The 19,562-nt window shown below is 53.7% G+C and overlaps 1 protein-coding gene across 1 annotated transcript in view; it reads right to left on the bottom strand.

The window, feature by feature from the left end:
• The window catches only part of LOC138567519 (chymotrypsin-like protease CTRL-1), a 62,760-nt gene that overhangs the window by 18,330 nt on the left and 24,868 nt on the right, over positions 1 to 19,562 (bottom strand). The window contains exon 5 of the mRNA XM_069645824.1: positions 17,737 to 17,917. Coding sequence (XP_069501925.1) covers positions 17,737 to 17,917 — 181 coding nt within the window. The remainder of the gene's footprint in view (positions 1 to 17,736; positions 17,918 to 19,562) is intronic.

A 19,562-nucleotide genomic window follows, 5' to 3' on the forward strand; every position in this document is an offset into this window, starting at 1 on the left:
GAGAAGAATGCCCATGGAAACCCGATGGGCATGCGGCATGATTCCCGGATGGGTGAACAATGCACAAGGACACCCCATGGGCATTTGGCATGCTGCCTGGATGGGTGAAAAATGCCCAAGAAAACCCCATGGACCTGCGGCATGCTGCCTGGATGGGTGAAAAATGCCCAAGGAAACCCTATGGGCCTGCGGCATGCTGCCTGGATGGGTGAAGTATGCCCAAGGAAAGCCCATGGGCCTGCGGCATGCAGCCTGGATGGGTGAAGAATGCCCAAGGAAACCCCATGGGCCTGCGTCATGCTACCTGGATGGTGGAAGGATGCCCAAGGAAACCCCACTGACCTGTGGCATGCTTCCTGGATGGGTGAAGAATGCCCAAAGAGACCCCACTGGCCTGCGGCATGCTTCCTGTATGGGTGAAGAATGCCCAAAGAGACCCCACTGGCCTGCGGCATGCTGCCTGGATGGGTGAAGAATGCCCAAGGAAACCCCCTGGGCCTGCAGCATGCTGCCTGTATGGGTGAAGAATGCCCAAAGAGACCCCACAGGCCTGTGGCATGCTTCCTGGATGGGTGAAGAATGCCCAAAGAGACCCCTCTGGCCTGCGGCATGCTGCCTGGATGGGTGAAGAATGCCCAAGAAAACCCCATGGTCCTGCGGCATGCTGCCAGGATGGGTGAAGTATGCCCAAGGAAACCCCATGGGCCTGCGGCATGCTGCCTGGATGGGTGAAGTATGCCCAAGGAAAGCCCATGGGCCTGCGGCATGCTGCCTGGATGGGTGAAGAATGCCCAAGGAAAGCCCAAAGGCCTGCGGCATACTTCCTAGATGGTGGAAGGATGCCCAAGGAAACACCACTGACCTGTGGCATGCTGCCTGGATGGGTGAAGGATGCCCAAGGAAACACCACTGGCCTGTGGCATGCAGCCTGGATGGGTGAAGAATGCCCAAGGAAACCCCACTGGCCTGTGGCATGCTGCCTGGATGGTGGAAGTATGCCCAAGGAAACCCCACTGGCCTGTGGCATGCTGCCTGGATGGGTGAAGAATGCCCATGGAAACCCGATGGTCCTGCGGCATGCTGCCTGGATGGGTGAAGAATGCCCAAGAAAATCCCATGGTCCTGCGGCATGCTTCCTGGATGGGTGAAGAATGCCCATGGAAACCCGATGGGCCTGCGGCATGCTGCCTGGATGGGTGAAGAATGCCCATGGAAACCCGATGGGCCTGCGGCATGCTGCCTGGATGGGGGAGGGATGCCCAAGGAAACCCCACTGGCCTGTGGCATGATGCCTGGATGGGTGAAGAATGCCCAAGGAAACCCCACTGGCCTGTGGCATGCTGCCTGGATGGTGGAAGTATGCCCAAGGAAACCCCACTGACCTGTGGCATGCTGCCTGGATGGGGGAAGGATGCCCAAGGAAACCCCACTGGCCTGTGGCATGCTGCCTGGATGGGTGAAGAATGCCCAAGGAAACCCCACTGGCCTGTGACATGCTGCCTGGATGGTGGAAGGATGCCCAAGGAAACACCGCTGACCTGTGGCATGCTTCCTGGATGGGTGAAGAATGCCCAAGGAAACCCCATGGGACAGCGGCAGGATGCCTGGATGAGTAAAGAATGCCCAAGGAAACCCCATGGGACAGCGGAATGATGTCTGGATGAGTGAAGAATTCCCAAGGAAAACCCATGGGCCTGCGGCTGCTTCGTGGATGGGTGAAGAATGGGCAAGGAAACACTGTAGACCTGCGGCATGCTTCCTTGTTGGGAGAAGAATGCCGATGGAAACCCGATGGGCATGCGGCATGATTCCCGGGTGGGTGAACAATGCACAAGGACACCCCATGGGCATTTGGCATGCTGCCTGGATGGGTGAGGAATGCCCAAGAAAACCCCATGGACCTGCGGCATGCTGCCTAGATGGGTGAAAAATGTCCAAGGAAACCCCGTGGGCCTGCGGCATGCTGCCTGGATGGATGAAGTATGCCCAAGGAAAGCCCATGGGCCTGCGGCATGCTGCCTGGATGGGGGAAGTATGCCCCAGGAAAGCCCATGGACCTGCGGCATGCTGCCTGGATGGGTGAAAAATGTCCAAGGAAACCCCATGGGCCTGCGGCATGCAGCCTGGATGGGTGAAGAATGCCCAAGGAAACCCCACTGGCCTGCGGCATGCTGCCTGGATGGTGGAAGGATGCCCAAGGAAACCCCACTGACCTGTGGCATGCTTCCTGGATGGGTGAAGAATGCCCAAAGAGACCCCACTGGCCTGCGGCATGCTTCCTGGATGGGTGAAGAATGCCCAAGGAAACCCCCTGGGCCTGCAGCATGCTGCCTGTATGGGTGAAGAATGCCCAAAGAGACCCGACTGGCCTGTGGCATGCTTCCTGGATGGGTGAAGAATGCCCAAAGAGACCCCACTGGCCTGCGGCATGCTGCCTGGATGGGTGAAGAATGCCCAAGAAAACCCCATGGTCCTGCGGCATGCTGCCTGGATGGGTGAAGTATGCCCAAGGAAAGCCCATGGGCCTGCGGCATGCTGCCTGGATGGTGGAAGGATGCCCAAGGAAACACCACTGACCTGTGGCATGCTGCCTGGATGGGGGAAGGATGCCCAAGGAAACCCCACTGGCATGTGGCATGCTGCCTGGATGGGTGAAGAATGCCCAAGGAAACCCCACTGGCCTGTGGCATGCTGCCTGGATGGTGGAAGGATGCCCAAGGAAACCCCACTGGCCTGTGGCATGCTTCCTGGATGGGTGAAGAATGCCCAAGGAAACCCCATGTGACAGCGGCAGGATGCCTGGATGGGTGAAGAATGCCCAAGAAAACCCCATGGGCCTGCGGCTGCTTCGTGGATGGGTGAAGAATGGCCAAGGAAACACTGTAGACCTGTGGCATGCTTCCTTGTTGGGAGAAGAATGCCCATGGAAACCCGATGGGCCTGCGGCATGCTGCCTGGATGGGTGAAGAATGCCCAAGAAAACCCCATGGAGCTGCGGCATGCTGCCTGGATGGGTGAAAAATGCCCAAGGAAACCCCATGGGCCTGCGGCATGCTGCCTGGATGGGTGAAGTATGCCCATGGAAACCCGATGGGCCTGCGGCATGCTGCCTGTATGGGTGAAGAATGCCCATGGAAACCCGATGGGCCTGCGGCATGCTGCCTGGATGGGGGAAGGATGCCCAAGGAAACCCCACTGGCCTGTGGCATGCTGCCTGGATGGGTGAAGAATGCCCAAGGAAACCCCACTGGCCTGTGGCATGCTGCCTGGATGGTGGAAGGATGCCCAAGGAAACCCCACTGACCTGTGGCATGCTGCCTGGATGGGGGAAGGATGCCCAAGGAAACCCCACTGGCCTGTGGCATGCTGCCTGGATGGGTGAAGAATGCCCAAGGAAACCCCACTGGCCTGTGGCATGCTGCCTGGATGGTGGAAGGATGCCCAAGGAAACCCCATGGGCCTGCGGCTGCTTCGTGGATGGGTGAAGAATGGCCAAGGAAACACTGTAGACCTGCGGCATGCTTCCTTGTTGGGAGAAGAATGCCCATGGAAACCCGATGGGCATGCGGCATGATTCCCGGATGGGTGAACAATGCACAAGGACACCCCATGGGCATTTGGCATGCTGCCTGGATGGGTGAAGAATGCCCAAGAAAACCCCATGGACCTGCGGCATGCTGCCTGGATGGGTGAAAAATGCCCAAGGAAACCCCATGGGCCTGCGGCATGCTGCCTGGATGGGTGAAGTATGCCCAAGGAAAGCCCATGGGCCTGCGGCATGCAGCCTGGATGGGTGAAGAATGCCCAAGGAAACCCCATGGGCCTGCGTCATGCTACCTGGATGGTGGAAGGATGCCCAAGGAAACCCCACTGACCTGTGGCATGCTTCCTGGATGGGTGAAGAATGCCCAAAGAGACCCCACTGGCCTGCGGCATGCTTCCTGTATGGGTGAAGAATGCCCAAGGAAACCCCAAGGGCCTGCGGCATGCTGCCTGGATGGGTGAAGAATGCCCAAAGAGACCCCACTGGCCTGTGGCATGCTTCCTGGATGGGTGAAGAATGCCCAAAGAGACCCCACTGGCCTGCGGCATGCTGCCTGGATGGGTGAAGAATGCCCAAGAAAACCCCATGGTCCTGCGGCATGCTGCCTGGATGGGTGAAGTATGCCCAAGGAAACCCCATGGGCCTGCCGCATGCTGCCTGGATGGGTGAAGTATGCCCAGGGAAAGCCCATGGGCCTGCGGCATGCTGCCTGGATGGGTGAAGAATGCCCAAGGAAACCCCACTGGCCTGTGGCATGCTGCCTGGATGGGTGAAGAATGCCCAAGGAAACCCCATGGGCCTGCGGCATGCTGCCTGTATGGGTGAAGAATGCCCAAGGAAACCCCATGGGCCTGCGGCATGCTGCCTGGATGGGTGAAGTATGCCCAAGGAAAGCCCATGGGCCTGCGGCTTGCAGCCTGGATGGGTGAAGAATGCCCAAGGAAACCCCACTGGCCTGCGGCATGCAGCCTGGATGGGTGAAGAATGCCTAAGGAAACCCCACTGGCCTGCGGCATGCAGCCTGCATGGGTGAAGAATTCCCAAGGAAACCCCATGGGCCTGCGGCTGCTTCGTGGATGGGTGAAGAATGGCCAAGGAAACACTGTAGACCTGCGGCATGCTTCCTTGTTGGGAGAAGAATGCCCATGGAAACCCGATGGGCATGCGGCATGATTCCTGGATGGGTGAACAATGCACAAGGACACCCCATGGGCATTTGGCATGCTGCCTGGATGGGTGAAAAATGCCCAAGGAAACCCCATGGGCCTGCGGCATGCTGCCTGGATGGGTGAAAAATGCCCAAGGAAACCCCATGGGCCTGCGGCATGCTGCCTGGATGGGTGAAGTATGCCCAGGGAAAGCCCATGGGCCTGCGGCATGCAGCCTGGAGGGGTGAAGAATGCCCAAGGAAACCCGATGGGCCTGCGACATGCTGCCTGGATGGGGGAAGGATGCCCAAGGAAACCCCGCTGACCTGTGGCATGCTGCCTGGATGGGTGAAGAATGCCCAAGGAAACCCCACTGGCCTGTGGCATGCTGCCTGGATGGTGGAAGGATGCCCAAGGAAACCCCACTGACCTGTGGCATGCTGCATGGATGGGGGAAGGATGCCCAAGGAAACCCCACTGGCCTGCGGCATGCAGCCTGGATGGGTGAAGAATGCCCAAGGAAACCCCATGGGCCTGCGTCATGCTACCTGGATGGTGGAAGGATGCCCAAGGAAACCCCACTGACCTGTGGCATGCTTCCTGGATGGGTGAAGAATGCCCAAAGAGACCCCACTGGCCTGCGGCATGCTTCCTGTATGGGTGAAGAATTCCCAAGGAAACCCCAAGGGCCTGCGGCATGCTGCCTGGATGGGTGAAGAATGCCCAAAGAGTCCCCACTGGCCTGTGGCATGCTTCCTGGATGGGTGAAGAATGCCCAAAGAGACCCCACTGGCCTGTGGCATGCTTCCTGTATGGGTGAAGAATGCCCAAGAAAACCCCATGGTCCTGCGGCATGCTGCCAGGATGGGTGAAGTATGCCCAAGGAAACCCCATGGGCCTGCGGCATGCTGCCTGGATGGGTGAAGTATGCCCAAGGAAAGCCCATGGGCCTGCGGCATGCTGCCTGGATGGGTGAAGTATGCCCAAGGAAAGCCCATGGGCCTGCGGCATGCTGCCTGGATGGGTGAAGAATGCCCAAGGAAACCCCATGGGCCTGCGTCATGCTACCTGGATGGTGGAAGGATGCCCAAGGAAACCCCACTGACCTGTGGCATGCTTCCTGGATGGGTGAAGAATGCCCAAAGAGACCCCACTGGCCTGCGGCATGCTTCCTGTATGGGTGAAGAATGCCCAAGGAAACCCCAAGGGCCTGCGGCATGCTGCCTGGATGGGTGAAGAATGCCCAAAGAGACCCCACTGGCCTGTGGCATGCTTCCTGGATGGGTGAAGAATGCCCAAAGAGACCCCACTGGCCTGCGGCATGCTGCCTGGATGGGTGAAGAATGCCCAAGAAAACCCCATGGTCCTGCGGCATGCTGCCTGGATGGGTGAAGTATGCCCAAGGAAACCCCATGGGCCTGCCGCATGCTGCCTGGATGGGTGAAGTATGCCCAGGGAAAGCCCATGGGCCTGCGGCATGCTGCCTGGATGGGTGAAGAATGCCCAAGGAAACCCCACTGGCCTGTGGCATGCTGCCTGGATGGGTGAAGAATGCCCAAGGAAACCCCATGGGCCTGCGGCATGCTGCCTGTATGGGTGAAGAATGCCCAAGGAAACCCGATGGGCTTGCGGTATGCTGCCTGGATGGGGGAAGGATGCCCAAGGAAACCCCACTGGCCTGTGGCATGCTGCCTGGATGGGTGAAGAATGCCCAAGGAAACCCCACTGGCCTGTGGCATGCTGCCTGGATGGTGGAAGTATGCCCAAGGAAACCCCACTGACCTGTGGCATGCTGCCTGGATGGGGGAAGGATGCCCAAGGAAACCCCACTGGCCTGTGGCATGCTGCCTGGATGGGTGAAGAATGCCCAAGGAAACCCCACTGGCCTGTGGCATGCTGCCTGGATGGTGGAAGGATGCCCAAGGAAACCCCACTGGCCTGTGGCATGCTGCCTGGATGGGTGAAGAATGCCCAAGGAAACCCCACTGGCCTGTGGCATGCTACCTGGATGGTGGAAGTATGCCCAAGGAAACCCCACCGACCTGTGGCATGCTTCCTTTATGGGTGAAGAATGCCCAAGAAAACCCCATGGTCCTGCGGCATGCTGCCTGGATGGGTGAAGTATGCCCAAGGAAACCCCATGGGCCTGCGGCATGCTGCCTGGATGGGTGAAGTATGCCCAAGGAAAGCCCATGGGTCTGCGGCATGCTGCCTGGATGGGTGAAGTATGCCCAAGGAAAGCCCATGGGCCTGCGGCATGCTGCCTGGATGGGTGAAGAATGCCCAAGGAAACCCCATGGGCCTGTGGCATGCTGCCTGGATGGGTGAAGAATGCCCATGGAACCCGATGGGCCTGCGTCATGCTGCCTGGATGGGGGAAGGATGCCCAAGGAAACCCCACTGGCCTGTGGCATGCTGCCTGGATGGGTGAAGAATGCCCAAGGAAACCCCACTGGCCTGTGGCATGCTGCCTGGATGGGGGAAGCATGCCCAAGGAAACCCCACTGGCCTGTGGCATGCTTCCTGGATGGGTGAAGAATGCCCAAGGATTCCCCATGGGCCTGTGGCTTGCTACCTGGATGGTGGAATGATGCCCAAGGAAACCCCACTGGCCTACGGCATGCTGCCTGGATGGGTGAAGAATGCCCAAGGAAACCCCATGGGCCTGTGTCATGCTACCTGGATGGTGGAAGGATGCCAAAGGAAACCCCACTGACCTGTGGCATGCTGCCTGGATGGGTGAAGAATGCCCAAGGAAACCCCACTGGCCTGTGGCATGCTACCTGGATGGTGGAAGTATGCCCAAGGAAACCCCACCGACCTGTGGCATGCTTCCTGTATGGGTGAAGAATGCCCAAGAAAACCCCATGATCCTGCGGCATGCTGCCTGGATGGGTGAAGTATGCCCAAGGAAACCCCATGCGCCTGCGGCATGCTGCCTGGATGGGTGAAGTATGCCCAAGGAAAGCCCATGGGTCTGCGGCATGCTGCCTGGATGGGTGAAGTATGCCCAAGGAAAGCCCATGGGCCTGCGGCATGCTGCCTGGTTGGGTGAAGAATGCCCAAGGAAACCCCACTGGCCTGCGGCATGCAGCCTGGATGGGTGAAGAATGCCCAAGGAAACCCCATGGGCCTGTGTCATGCTACCTGGATGGTGGAAGGATGCCCAAGGAAACCCCACTGACCTGTGGCATGCTTCTTGGATGGATGAAGAATGCCAAAAGAGACCCCACTGGCCTGCGGCATGCTGCCTGGATGGGTGAAGAATGCCCAAGGAAACCCCACTGGCCTGCGGCATGCAGCCTGGATGGGTGAAGAATGCCCAAGGAAACCCCATGGGCCTGCGTCATGCTACCTGGATGGTGGAAGGATGCCCAAGGAAACCCCACTGACCTGTGGCATGCTTCTTGGATGGGTGAAGAATGCCCAAAGAGACCCCACTGGCCTGAGGCATGCTGCCTGGATGGGTGAAGAATGCCCAAGAAAATCCCATGGTCCTGCGGCATGCAGCCTGGATGGGTGAAGAATGCCCATGGAAATCCGATGGGCCTCTGGCATGCTGCCTGGATGGGTGAAGAATGCCCATGGAAACCCGATGGGCTTGCGGCATGCTGCCTGGATGGGGGAAGGATGCCCAAGGAAACCCCACTGGCCTGTGGCATGCTGCCTGGATGGGTGAAGAATGCCCAAGGAAACCCCACTGGCCTGTGGCATGCTACCTGGATGGTGGAAGTATGCCCAAGGAAACCCCACTGACCTGTGGCATGCTGCCTGGATGGTGGAAGGATGCCCAAGGAAACACCACTGACCTGTGGGATGCTTCCTGGATGGGTGAAGAATGCCCAAGGAAACCCCATGGGCCTGTGGCATGCTGCCTGGATGGGTGAAGAATGCCCATGGAACCCGATGGGCCTGCGGCATGCTGCCTGGATGGGGGAAGGATGCCCAAGGAAACCCCACTGGCCTGTGGCATGCTGCCTGGATGGGTGAAGAATGCCCAAGGAAACCCCACTGGCCTGTGGCATGCTGCCTGGATGGGGGAAGCATGCCCAAGGAAACCCCACTGGCCTGTGGCATGCTTCCTGGATGGGTGAAGAATGCCCAAGGATTCCCCATGGGCCTGTGGCATGCTGCCTGGATGGGTGAAGAAAGCCCAAGGAAACCCCACTGGCCTGTGGCATGCTTCCTGGATGGGTGAAGAATGCCCAAGGATTCCCCACTGACCTGTGGCATGCTGCCTGGATGGTGGAAGGATGGCCAAGGATTCCCCATGGGCCTGTGGCATGCTTCCTGGAAACCCCCCTGGGCCTACAGCATGCTGCCTGGATGGGTGAAGACTGACCAACGATTCCCCATGGGCCTGTGGCATGCTGCCTGGATGGGTGAAGAATGCCCAAGGAAACGCCACTGGCCTGTGGCATGCTGCCTGGATGGGTGAAGAATGCCCAAGGAAACGCCACTGGCCTGTGGCATGCTGCCGGGATGGGTGAGGAATGCCCAAAGAGACCCCACTGGCCTGCGACATGCTGCCTGGATGGGTGAAGAATGCCCATGGAAACCCGATGGGCCTGCGGCATCCTGCCTGGATGGGTGAAGAATGCCCAAGGAAACCCCACTGGCCTGTGGCATGCTGCCTGGATGGTGGAAGGATGCCCAAGGAAACACCACTGACCTGTGGCATGCTTCCTGGAAACCCCCCAGGGCCTGCAGCATGCTGCCTGGATGGGTGAAGAATGCCCAAGGATTCCCCATGGGCCTGTGGCATGCTGCCTGGGTGGGTGAAGAATGCCCAAGGATTCCCCATGGGCCTGTGGCATGCTGCCTGGGTGGGTGAAGAATGCCCAAGGATTCTCCATGGGCCTGTGGCATGCTGCCTGGGTGGGTGAAGAATGCCCAAGGAAACCCCACTGGCCTACGGCATGCTGCCTGGATGGGTGAAGAATGCCCAAGGAAACCCCATGGGCCTGTGTCATGCTACCTGGATGGTGGAAGAATGCCCAAGGAAACGCCACTGGCCTGCGGCATGCTGCCCGGATGGGTGAAGCATGCCCAAGGAAACGCCACTGGCCTGCGGCAGGCTGCCCGGATGGGTGAAGAATGCCCAAGGAAACGCCACTGGCCTGCGGCATGCTGCCTGGATGGGTGAAGCATGCCCAAGGAAACGCCACTGGCCTGCGGCATGCTGCCTGAATGGGTGAAGCATGCCCAAGGAAACGCCACTGGCCTGCGGCAGGCTGCCCAGATGGGTGAAGAATGCCCAAGGAAACGCCACTGGCCTGCGGCATGCTGCCTGGATGGGTGAAGAATGCCCAAGGAAACCCCATGGGCCTGTGTCATGCTACCTGGATGGTGGAAGGATGCCCAAGGAAACCCCACTGACCTGTGGCATGCTTCTTGGATGGGTGAAGAATGCCAAAAGAGACCCCACTGGCCTGCGGCATGCTGCCTGGATGGGTGAAGAATGCCCAAGGAAACGCCACTGGCCTGCGGCATGCTGCCTGGATGGGTGAAGCATGCCCAAGGAAACGCCACTGGCCTGCGGCATGCTGCCTGAATGGGTGAAGCATGCCCAAGGAAATGCCACTGGCCTGCGGCATGCTGCCTGGATGGGTGAAGCATGCCCAAGGAAACGCCACTGGCCTGTGGCATGCTGCCTGGATGGGTGAAGAATGCTTAAGGAAATCCCAAGGCGTCTTTGTTAACTGCTTGGTCACTATTGTCTACTTTTCTGTCCCTGATGCAAAGTGAAGTCATTCAAAGTTAATGGGGAGTGCCCATTGCTCCTGAAAGCCACACCATGGATTGGTTGTGTCCTCTATTCTAATCTCATGGCAAGGATTGATGGCAACATGTTTGGCCACCAACAAAAACTGAAAAGCAGCCCACATTTGTTAATAGCACTTTTTCTGACTGTTTACAACTGAATGAGTAGGGCCTGGGTGCGAGTTACTGGGAAAATGATGGCACATGCTGCGATGTAAATCCCAACCTCCAGCAGCAAGTCTGCCGGCCAATGCCTGAGGGGTAAATCCCCGTCAATCCTTGGATTAGATCCAGGAGGCTTTCCAAGCCGATGGTGGCTGTATGTCTTGTGATCTACATCAAAAGATCCCCTTGCCAATACCCTGAGAGTAAAAGAAAGGGCGACGTGCTGCAAAGGGTGACGTGTCCTTTTCCAAATGAAAAATGTCTTACATTTCGACAGTGACACAGAGTCATGTTAAAAAATGTCCATGTATAAATGCAGGGGGTTTCACCCCCATGCTCCCATTGCTCGCCTCTTCCTCGGCTTTTCCCATACACTCCTAGATAAACTGAAAAGGCTGAAATACAAAAACATCGGCATTTTAAGGTCGACATGTGTCACTGTGGCTGAGAGATATGGGGATGGCTGTCAGAGGGCATGAAAGCAGGATATGGGGGCAATCCCCCCACTATAAAAACAAGTCAATCTGCAGGAAAGGGACACATTGAATATAAGTGTGGGCACGGTATAGCCCCGGATAGAAGCTCAGGGGCTGCAACCAAAAGCCTAGCTAGCCCCCACTCCCGACGTTGGCGTAGCCCTGGATCTTTTCCAGACCAAGCAACACCCCTGCCAAAAAGTGTAATCTACATGCAGGTAGTGGTAACTGAATAGGTTTAAATACGTACATCAGAAGAAACCCTATCAGGTTGTTGCAATGATCAAATAAATGAAGAATTTGAATTCCAGTGGTGCATTGGGGGCGAGGATAAGGTCATTGCCTTGGACCTGAGCACTGGACTCAGGCACTACGACATGGAGCGTGAGTCAGAAAGGGTTCAAGAACCAGGCTGACATGCAAAGACACAATAAGGTGATACAGGGCCCAGCCATATGCAGTATGGAGCCACAAGGTCGACATACAAAAGACAAGGTCAGAACATCGGCATTTTAAGGTCGACATGTGTCACTGTGGCTGAGAGATATGGGGATGGCTGTCAGAGGGCATGAAAGCAGGATATGGGGGCAATCCCCCCACTATAAAAACAAGTCAATCTGCAGCAAAGGGACACATTGAATATAAGTGTGCCCCTTTATATAAGCCGTTATGAACACTGCAAAATATGGCATATGTTAGGGTGTCATTCAACGTTTTGTTTAGTGATAAAATGGCAATCGGTTTATGCCCTGACAGAAAAGGCGTCCACTGGTTTCCGTGAAATCGTCCATGGGTACAGTGCAAGGCGCCTGCATGCAGATCCACGCATGAGCAGGCTCGCTCACGGAGCCTGCCCGAAGACCCCCTGCTGTATTCATGAATACATGAGCTCTTTACTTTTTTGGGCCACGTGCTGTCGTGTGCTCCATAGCTGTTGAAGTTCATGTTATGTCTCCAAATATGAAATGCAAAAGAGTCTGCAAACTTTTCAAAGCAGACCTCCTTGTGCGGGCCTTCGATCGCTAATCCTCTTCCCAGAGCTCTCAAGTGTCCCCATGACATGAGTGTGAAGGCAGTCCATCCTGTTTTCTTCGCTTTGAATTCTGGGTTTTGTAGTTTTTTCTCCTCCTTTTAAATTCAAGAAAAGTCTCAGAATTCCAAGAAAATATTGGCTGTCATTCTCGCGCACAGTACGCCGAAACGTATGGGAGCTCTGTCTTCCCTGATACCCAGTCTAGCCGCCCACTCTACCAAGCCTATCTCCCGTTACGGGGCTCCAATCTGTCCTTGGCGCGTCGCTGACTCTCTTCCCTTACTCCTTGCCAGGTTTGTAAGCACCCGGGTAAAGGTTTTATAGCGCCACCTTAACTCCCTGAGGGCGGATCTTTTTATCGTCTGTAAACTATCTCACCCCTACATCCCGGAATCATATTTATCCTCTGCAGTCACCTCAAATATGTTTTTTGTCTTTCTATTAGCAAAACATTCAACTGTATCGGCCCCTGCCCTCTGCAGCGCCAAGAGCAGATGCTGCCTGCAATAGTTGCTTGTTCATTCACCAATACAATTAAGTAAATAAGGTGCAAGGCCGGTGTAATGGCACTGCTTCCCTACGTTTTAAAAAGGAAACGGGGAAGATGCAGTTATCTCATGAATCCTCGAGGTGGCACTATTGCCTTAAGATCGTTACCTACGATAAAGGAGAATTCTGCGCTCTCTCGCAAACGGATCTTTCATGACGCGCTTGGCTCAATAAGATTTCCACTTGCACAGAATCATCTCCAAGGCGGCGTAGATATTTCGAAATGGGCGATAATCTTCATCACACCGAGTCCTAGTCTTCCTTGTCACAGTCTTTACTACTTAAGGCGGTCTCCCATACTGCTCTTTCCAACATAAATGAACACAGAAGAACTCCCCAGGCCCTCCGCAAACCTCCCACATTTAGCTTTAATAAATAAATAAATAAATAAATAAATAAATATATATATAAATAGATCCATCAAAGCCTGTTATTATACCAAGCTGGTATTCTGTCTGGGGATGGGGAGAGGGGGTGTGGGGGGGGGGGGGGGGGGTTCTGGTCAGGCGGGGGTGCCGAGAGAACCCCTGACCTGTGGATGCCGATCCTCCCAGCCTCAGTTTGTGATGCCTCATGAAGTTGGAGGGGACAGTTACTGCATAGCAAATATCCTTAATCCCGCTCACCCAGCTCTCTTCTGCACTGGAAGCAATGGGAAGAGGCACGTCTGCAAGCAGTACCGGAGATCAGCTGACGAGGGCAACCTCAGCCGGTTGGTCCTGCTCGATCTCTCGGCGGCATTTGATAAAGTTGACTTTAAAATTCTTAAATACAGATTCACAGAAGTTGCCCAAGTGTCAGGAGATTCTTTAAAACGGTTCACTTCTGTCAGGTCAAGGTATCAGCACTTGCTGTGGCTCACCCACCACCCTGGAGGCTTGCGCTTACCTTCATTGCACTCCACCCGTTGCTCACCCATTAGCACCTATCCTATTCCCCTCTCCCTTCTGCACTTGCACGTTCTGAACACACACAAGGTCTCCTGCAGGTTCCCACGGGCGCACTTGTTATTTATTAATATCTACATTCAGCCACTCTTGACCATCTTTTCTAAATTTGATTTATGCTATCACTCTTACGCCAAGGACTCACAGATCTAAGTGTGTGTAAACAACTCCTCCGATTCTATCAGACGGATTTCTGACTGTGCACTGGAAATAAAAGACTGGGCGCTGCCCAATATGCTGCAACAATGCCGCGCTGACCCTGTGAAATGCTCTCTACTGTGGCAATATAACACAGATCAAGAAGCAACCCAAACCGTGACAACACTTTCCCCCATTGTAATTGGAGTAATGAGGCTCAGCCTTGGTATCCAACATCCCAGCAAGATAATGAACGAGAGAGTAAGCTGCAATTGAATCCTTTCAAAATGGAGGTTATGCTTTTTTGTCCCAAACATCTCTTGGATGATTCATCTGAACTACCTTCCGGCCTTGCTTTATTTGACCTCCCTACGTCTTATGCACACAAGGTCAAAAACCTTGGTTGTATTTGACAGTCTAATTTGGACTGCAAACAGGAGTTCAGTTATTTACTACCGCCTGAGGCTACTGCAACCAATCCGTCCGGTAGTTATCGGTTCACTGATCAATTCCAAACTGGACCATTGCAACACCTTCCGGTCAGGGATTCCAACAAAACAAATTCACTGTTTACAAAAAGCCCAAAATGCAGCTACATAAGACACCAAGTTCATAGAAGGTTACATCCAACAACAGTCTGCACTGCAACTCTATGTCCGTGAGGACATCTGACGTGTCCACCTGGGCGAGGATAACCTCAAAGACCTGTTTACAATCCCACACTAGGGTTTGAGCCACATAGGCTGCGTGTGTGCCACTTCTGCTCGCAACACCTGCTCCTGAGAAGGCTCGCTTGAGGGCGTTCTCCATCTTCTTGATCATTGGGTTGGACGGAAGTGATTTTTCTGAGGGGATGGATCTCTCGGACAAGAGGTTGCATGGAAGAGAGTCCATTTTGGGGACCCGCAGGACTACTGTCTAAAATTAGGGATATGATTTTGCTACAAATCTGTGAAATACTGGTTTGCCAATGTCTAACCAGTCTTTCGCTAGCAAGGTCTATATTGCTTTCTGTATGGGCAGGCCCTCTGCGCCCGTTGTTGGATAGTGCCCAAACAGATCCTCCTCCTCTCGCTCTGAAGGAGCCCATGCTGGCAGCTGTAGGGTTCCCCCGATGTGGGCTAATGCTGCTCGCTGCGGTATTCCTCATTTGCTGATGGTGTTGCCGCGGCCTGCTGCTACATCTTTTGGCGTGTGCCTTCCCCCATGGTCGCTCCCGCGGGCTGGGCAGGAGGAGTAGAGGAAGGTGCCGGGAGAGTCGAGGCCATTATTGGGGCACTTAGTGAGGCTTCGATGTGATTTATTCACATTTCTTTAATTGCAGTACAAATAATCGATTTATTTACTGGTAGATTTTGCCCAAAATATATGCGGGGAGACCTCCTGCAACCCCCCCCCCCCTAAGCCCCCTACATTCATTATTCACCTACTCCCACCCAACATATATTTGTGACAAAATCCATTGTAAAAAAAGTGATGATTTCTACCTCGATGAAATCTAATGCGGCAAAGGCTCCCTATCCCCTTAGTGACCGCAAACCTGGGAAGCAATGGGGCAGTTTACAAGTCATTGGGGGAAGTACAAAGTGAGCCAAGCAGAGATACAAGGGAGTGGGAGGGTGGCAATTTGGCAGTAAGGGATCAACAAGTAACTATGGGAGAAAACAGAGGGGAGCAGTCCGTCCAGTCTCAGGGTTACGTCGTCCATTAATCTCCGTTTTTTTTTCGCGGCATTTTTTACCGCAAAACGACCCATCGAAAAATATGGAGGGTGGGTAGAGGGATATAAGGTTTCTGGGTGTTTCGGGACTAGATTTCAGATCAGTGGGAAGGGGGGGTTTGGGTGGGTAACCCTCCGGTGGGTAACCCTCCCAAAAAGGAGAAAAAACGTGCGCTGGAATGACATGGAACCGTCTCAGGATGGCGGGGCGTGTGTGTATGTGTGGACCTAGGTGAAGAGAGGGGTCTTGGGCTCCTTCCTGAAATGTAGAAGTGAAGGGCGAGTCTTCTGTTGACGGGGAGGAGGTTTCAGGGGGTGTAAAGAGTGAATGCATCTCTTCTGGGTCATCTGGAGGGCACTGTTTCTCCATATTTTTGCCCGGTGCTTCTGACTGCATAATGCTATGAGAGTGAAGCTGCTGCGTATCTGGCAATCAAGGTGTTGACTAGTAACAACTGCCAAAACCTTGTGTGAGTCAGCCATATTGCTCTACAGACGCAGATGCCTATATGCATGTTCTGCGTTAGATGGCGCTGTCTCCGTGGGGCATAGTAGGCTGCCGCGTATTGCCCGAGCCTGCTGCATAGCACTCAGAGGGCCCTAAGGAGATGGTCAGTGCTGCGTGTTACTGATGTGCTCCGCTGCATGGGGACGGTGCCCGGCCCGCAGCCTTCTATTGCCCAGCTTGCCCTGCAGTACTCTGGTTGTGGGGAGCACCATGAACTAATCTGCAGGTACCATTGTTGTATGACATTTTAAGATATGGGTAACCCAGCAATACCCACGTATACCTGAATAGAGTGCTCGACCTATACTGAACCTTGAACCTGGAAAGTGCCAGAGAGTTGTTTCTTGAGGGCACGGGCAGAAATAAAAACAGGTTGTGGTGGGGAGAAGGATCCATTTATAAATTGTATTTACTAAACATAGAGAAAGGACTATGACAGGGCAAGGCAAGTTCTTCCATGTTGATCTTTTGGAAATGGTAGTACTGAGAGTCTGTCTCAGAAGACTTTGCCTCATGTAGTGGGAACTGTGACGGGAAAGACGGACAAAGGGCTAGTGTAATAAAGTGCCAGACTTTGGAAATTCAGTTTGAGGCCTGCATTAAATCCGGGCTGCTAACCACCTTCTTCTAATTTGCTCCCTAATTATTTCATTTATTTTGTGCACCGCTACATTCCGGCGAGACCTCTTTCCTTTCATATCGCTTGTGAACATAAACCCACAGCAGAAGGATAGCCAAGTGATTTTGATCACCGACTTTAGGTTGGCAATGGCACTCACGGTGGTAGTTTTTCATGTTGCTAACACTCAGAGTGTTTTTCTTTCCCACCTTTTTTGATTCATTTACTTCCTCCCTAACAGAAGTCCATTCCTACAATTCATATGAATGAGAGGTGAAGAGGCCTCCCTGGTGTGCTATAAGCACCAGTAAGATTGCTCAGTGGGTTAATGCGCCTCTTATGAGCTTCAAATTTCAGTAAGCCTGACTGGAGGCCCGATTCTGAGGTGCATGCAAAAATAGGAAACTGTTCATCTATGAAAGATGAACGCTTTCCTTAAAAGCAACATATTCTGATAAAGTGCTCATGTGGCAGTCTGGCATCAAAGACATGACCTTTTCATGTGCTTGTTTTACTGCTTGACAACAGCCTTAGCAACCATGAGAAATGTAGGACAGGCACTGTGAGGGGACTCTCCTTTCAAAAGCACTGATTTCGCCTATCAAAAAAGGAGTTAACATGTGGCAGCTGTGAGGTGCCGCTAAATGCTGCCACACACCTTTTCCCTTTATAAAAACAGCATTTCCTAGACTGCAGCACCACTGTTCTAGTTTCATGAAAGCTTAAGAAAACTTTCTTAGAATAGAAAAGTTACAGTCTTTTAGGAAATGCTGGCAGTGCCAATGGTACACATGTTTCTATAAAAACAATAGATTTACGCAGTTTTTGCTACTGGAAAGCACGACATGTCCCATCTAATATTTACACCCACATCAGAATAGTGCTGCTGGAAACTGGAGGGGGGAATGTCGGCTTTCCACACTACATTTAGCACAAGCTCAGAATCAGGCCCTCGGATGCGCATCCTTTGGAGTTTAACAAAATGAGTAACAATGTGATGTGTGATCGTCGAACCTGTTATTTACAGCGCCACAAAGCAGAGAGACTGCGCTACATGTAGGAACAACCCTTGCTGTTGAAATTGAACTTACAGCACAGTAAAGAAATGTGATGGCTATCTACTTACAGCTTGTGCTAGGCCGTCCCCAGCCCGTGGTCACACACTTCAGGTTGTCCTGGAAGACATCGTCAGAGGCTGCCAGGCAAATGGGCGAAACGTGGGCATTCAGCTGGGCGGCAGTGGCCAGTCTCACCAGTGCCACGTCATTGTTGATGGAGGCGTAGTCCCATTTAGGGTGGGTGATGACCTGAGGATGAGAGAGCCGCTTGATCAGCACCCATGGCATGTACCCGCGTCAAGATCAAGTACATGTGGTTCTATGAAAGAAACCTGTGACGCACTAGTAGCCTTCTTCCATCTAGTGGAAGCCTCTCGGCAAGTGTCCGGGAGGGTAGTCAAGCGATCACCTGACATGGGGCCAGCCTGGAAGTCGGAACTTCGAACCCCCTAAGACTGAGTACCAATAACATAGGTTATAGTAGTAGCTATTATTACATTGTTGGAAGAGGCTGGAATCACCATAAGTGACTTATTGCACAGTGTTTGCTGCAATGAGTGAAGTCAAGGCAAGGCAGGGTGCTATACTACTTCTGAGTGCCTGGAGACTGCCCCTGGGTGGTAGCGGTGTGTGGTATAAGTCAACATAACATAACATAAGTTACTACAGTGTGTAACGTGCTAGGAAGGGATGGGCCTGGCAACACTTTAGGGCAAGGTGGCCTCTTAAGCTGCCAGCCAGGATGAAATCCCAGTTGGTGGATATTTTAGAATGAATAGTCGGGAGAGAGTGTGTGCCTGGAGCATGGTCGTGCAGAGTAAGAGGGTCAAAGGCAGATGCAGGACACTTTGCTCCTTAAGCGCCTGGTGGATTCCTAATTGTCCACGATATCACCTTGAGGTCTGGGATTCGCAGAGCTGTGAGGCACTAAACACTGGCCGAATGGGAAAGAGAAGCAAACACAGGTGTTATTGGGCTTCTTTTGCCTAGAATGTTATCCACTGCCAGAGGAGGCTGGGCTAGGACCAGGACCTTGCTTCTTGTAGGCAGATGTGGGCCAGGGGCAGGGCAGGGGATCAAGGTTCTTGGCTTTGAATGTTGGTTCTTTTGGGTCCAGTAGGAAGACGTTCCCAGGCTAGGGTTCTTGGGTTGAGAGTTCTCGTCCTCTTTGTGCTTGGTTTGTTAGTGTGTACCGAGTTCCAGGGCTGGTCGTACACCAGGATCAAGGGGCATCCTGATTAGACTGATTAGACTAGGCCTCAATTCTCTCCGCGTTTACAAACCTATGGTGTTTCATGGGTTTTCTATAGTGCAAATCCTGCTGATGAGCCTCAGAGAGCTTTGGGGAGGATGCAGGATTGGGGCGGAGTTAAGGAATAGTGCTCTGGCAAGTGGCTGACTAAATGCTCTCTCGTCATTTACCTAACATATTGGTGTCCCTCAGCCTCTTTGTGGACTATTGACAGAGCCTCTAAATGGCCCACAGAGACTCTCCCCCAGATAAAGTACTAATTCTGCCCTAGATGTTTGTATGTATGTATAAGAGTTTGGTCTTTCAGGTTTATCTTTGTTCTGTGAAATAATGTGTTCTTCAGCCCTTCCTAGGCCGGCCTTCCAACCTCAACGTCTGTCTGTGGGTTCTCCTCCTGAGGGGCCTGCTTAGAGAGTGTTCAGTTTGTTGTGTGTCCATAAAAAGTAATAACTTGCTCCCTTACCTCTCTTGCAGGAAAATCCAACAAAAGTGTTTGCATTCAGATTTGTCAACATCTCAGGTGAACTTCATTGCTATGCTACACATTTCTTTCAGTGGTTTTGAAAATGTGCAATCCAACACTGGATGCTCTACTGTCCAATAATTATGTGGTGTCAACACAATGGCCCCCGGTAACCTGCC

This window comes from Ambystoma mexicanum, chromosome 1p, assembly GCF_040938575.1.
Source record: "Ambystoma mexicanum isolate Mex_15411 chromosome 1p, UKY_AmexF1_1, whole genome shotgun sequence".
In the NCBI taxonomy this organism is placed as follows: domain Eukaryota; kingdom Metazoa; phylum Chordata; class Amphibia; order Caudata; family Ambystomatidae; genus Ambystoma; species Ambystoma mexicanum.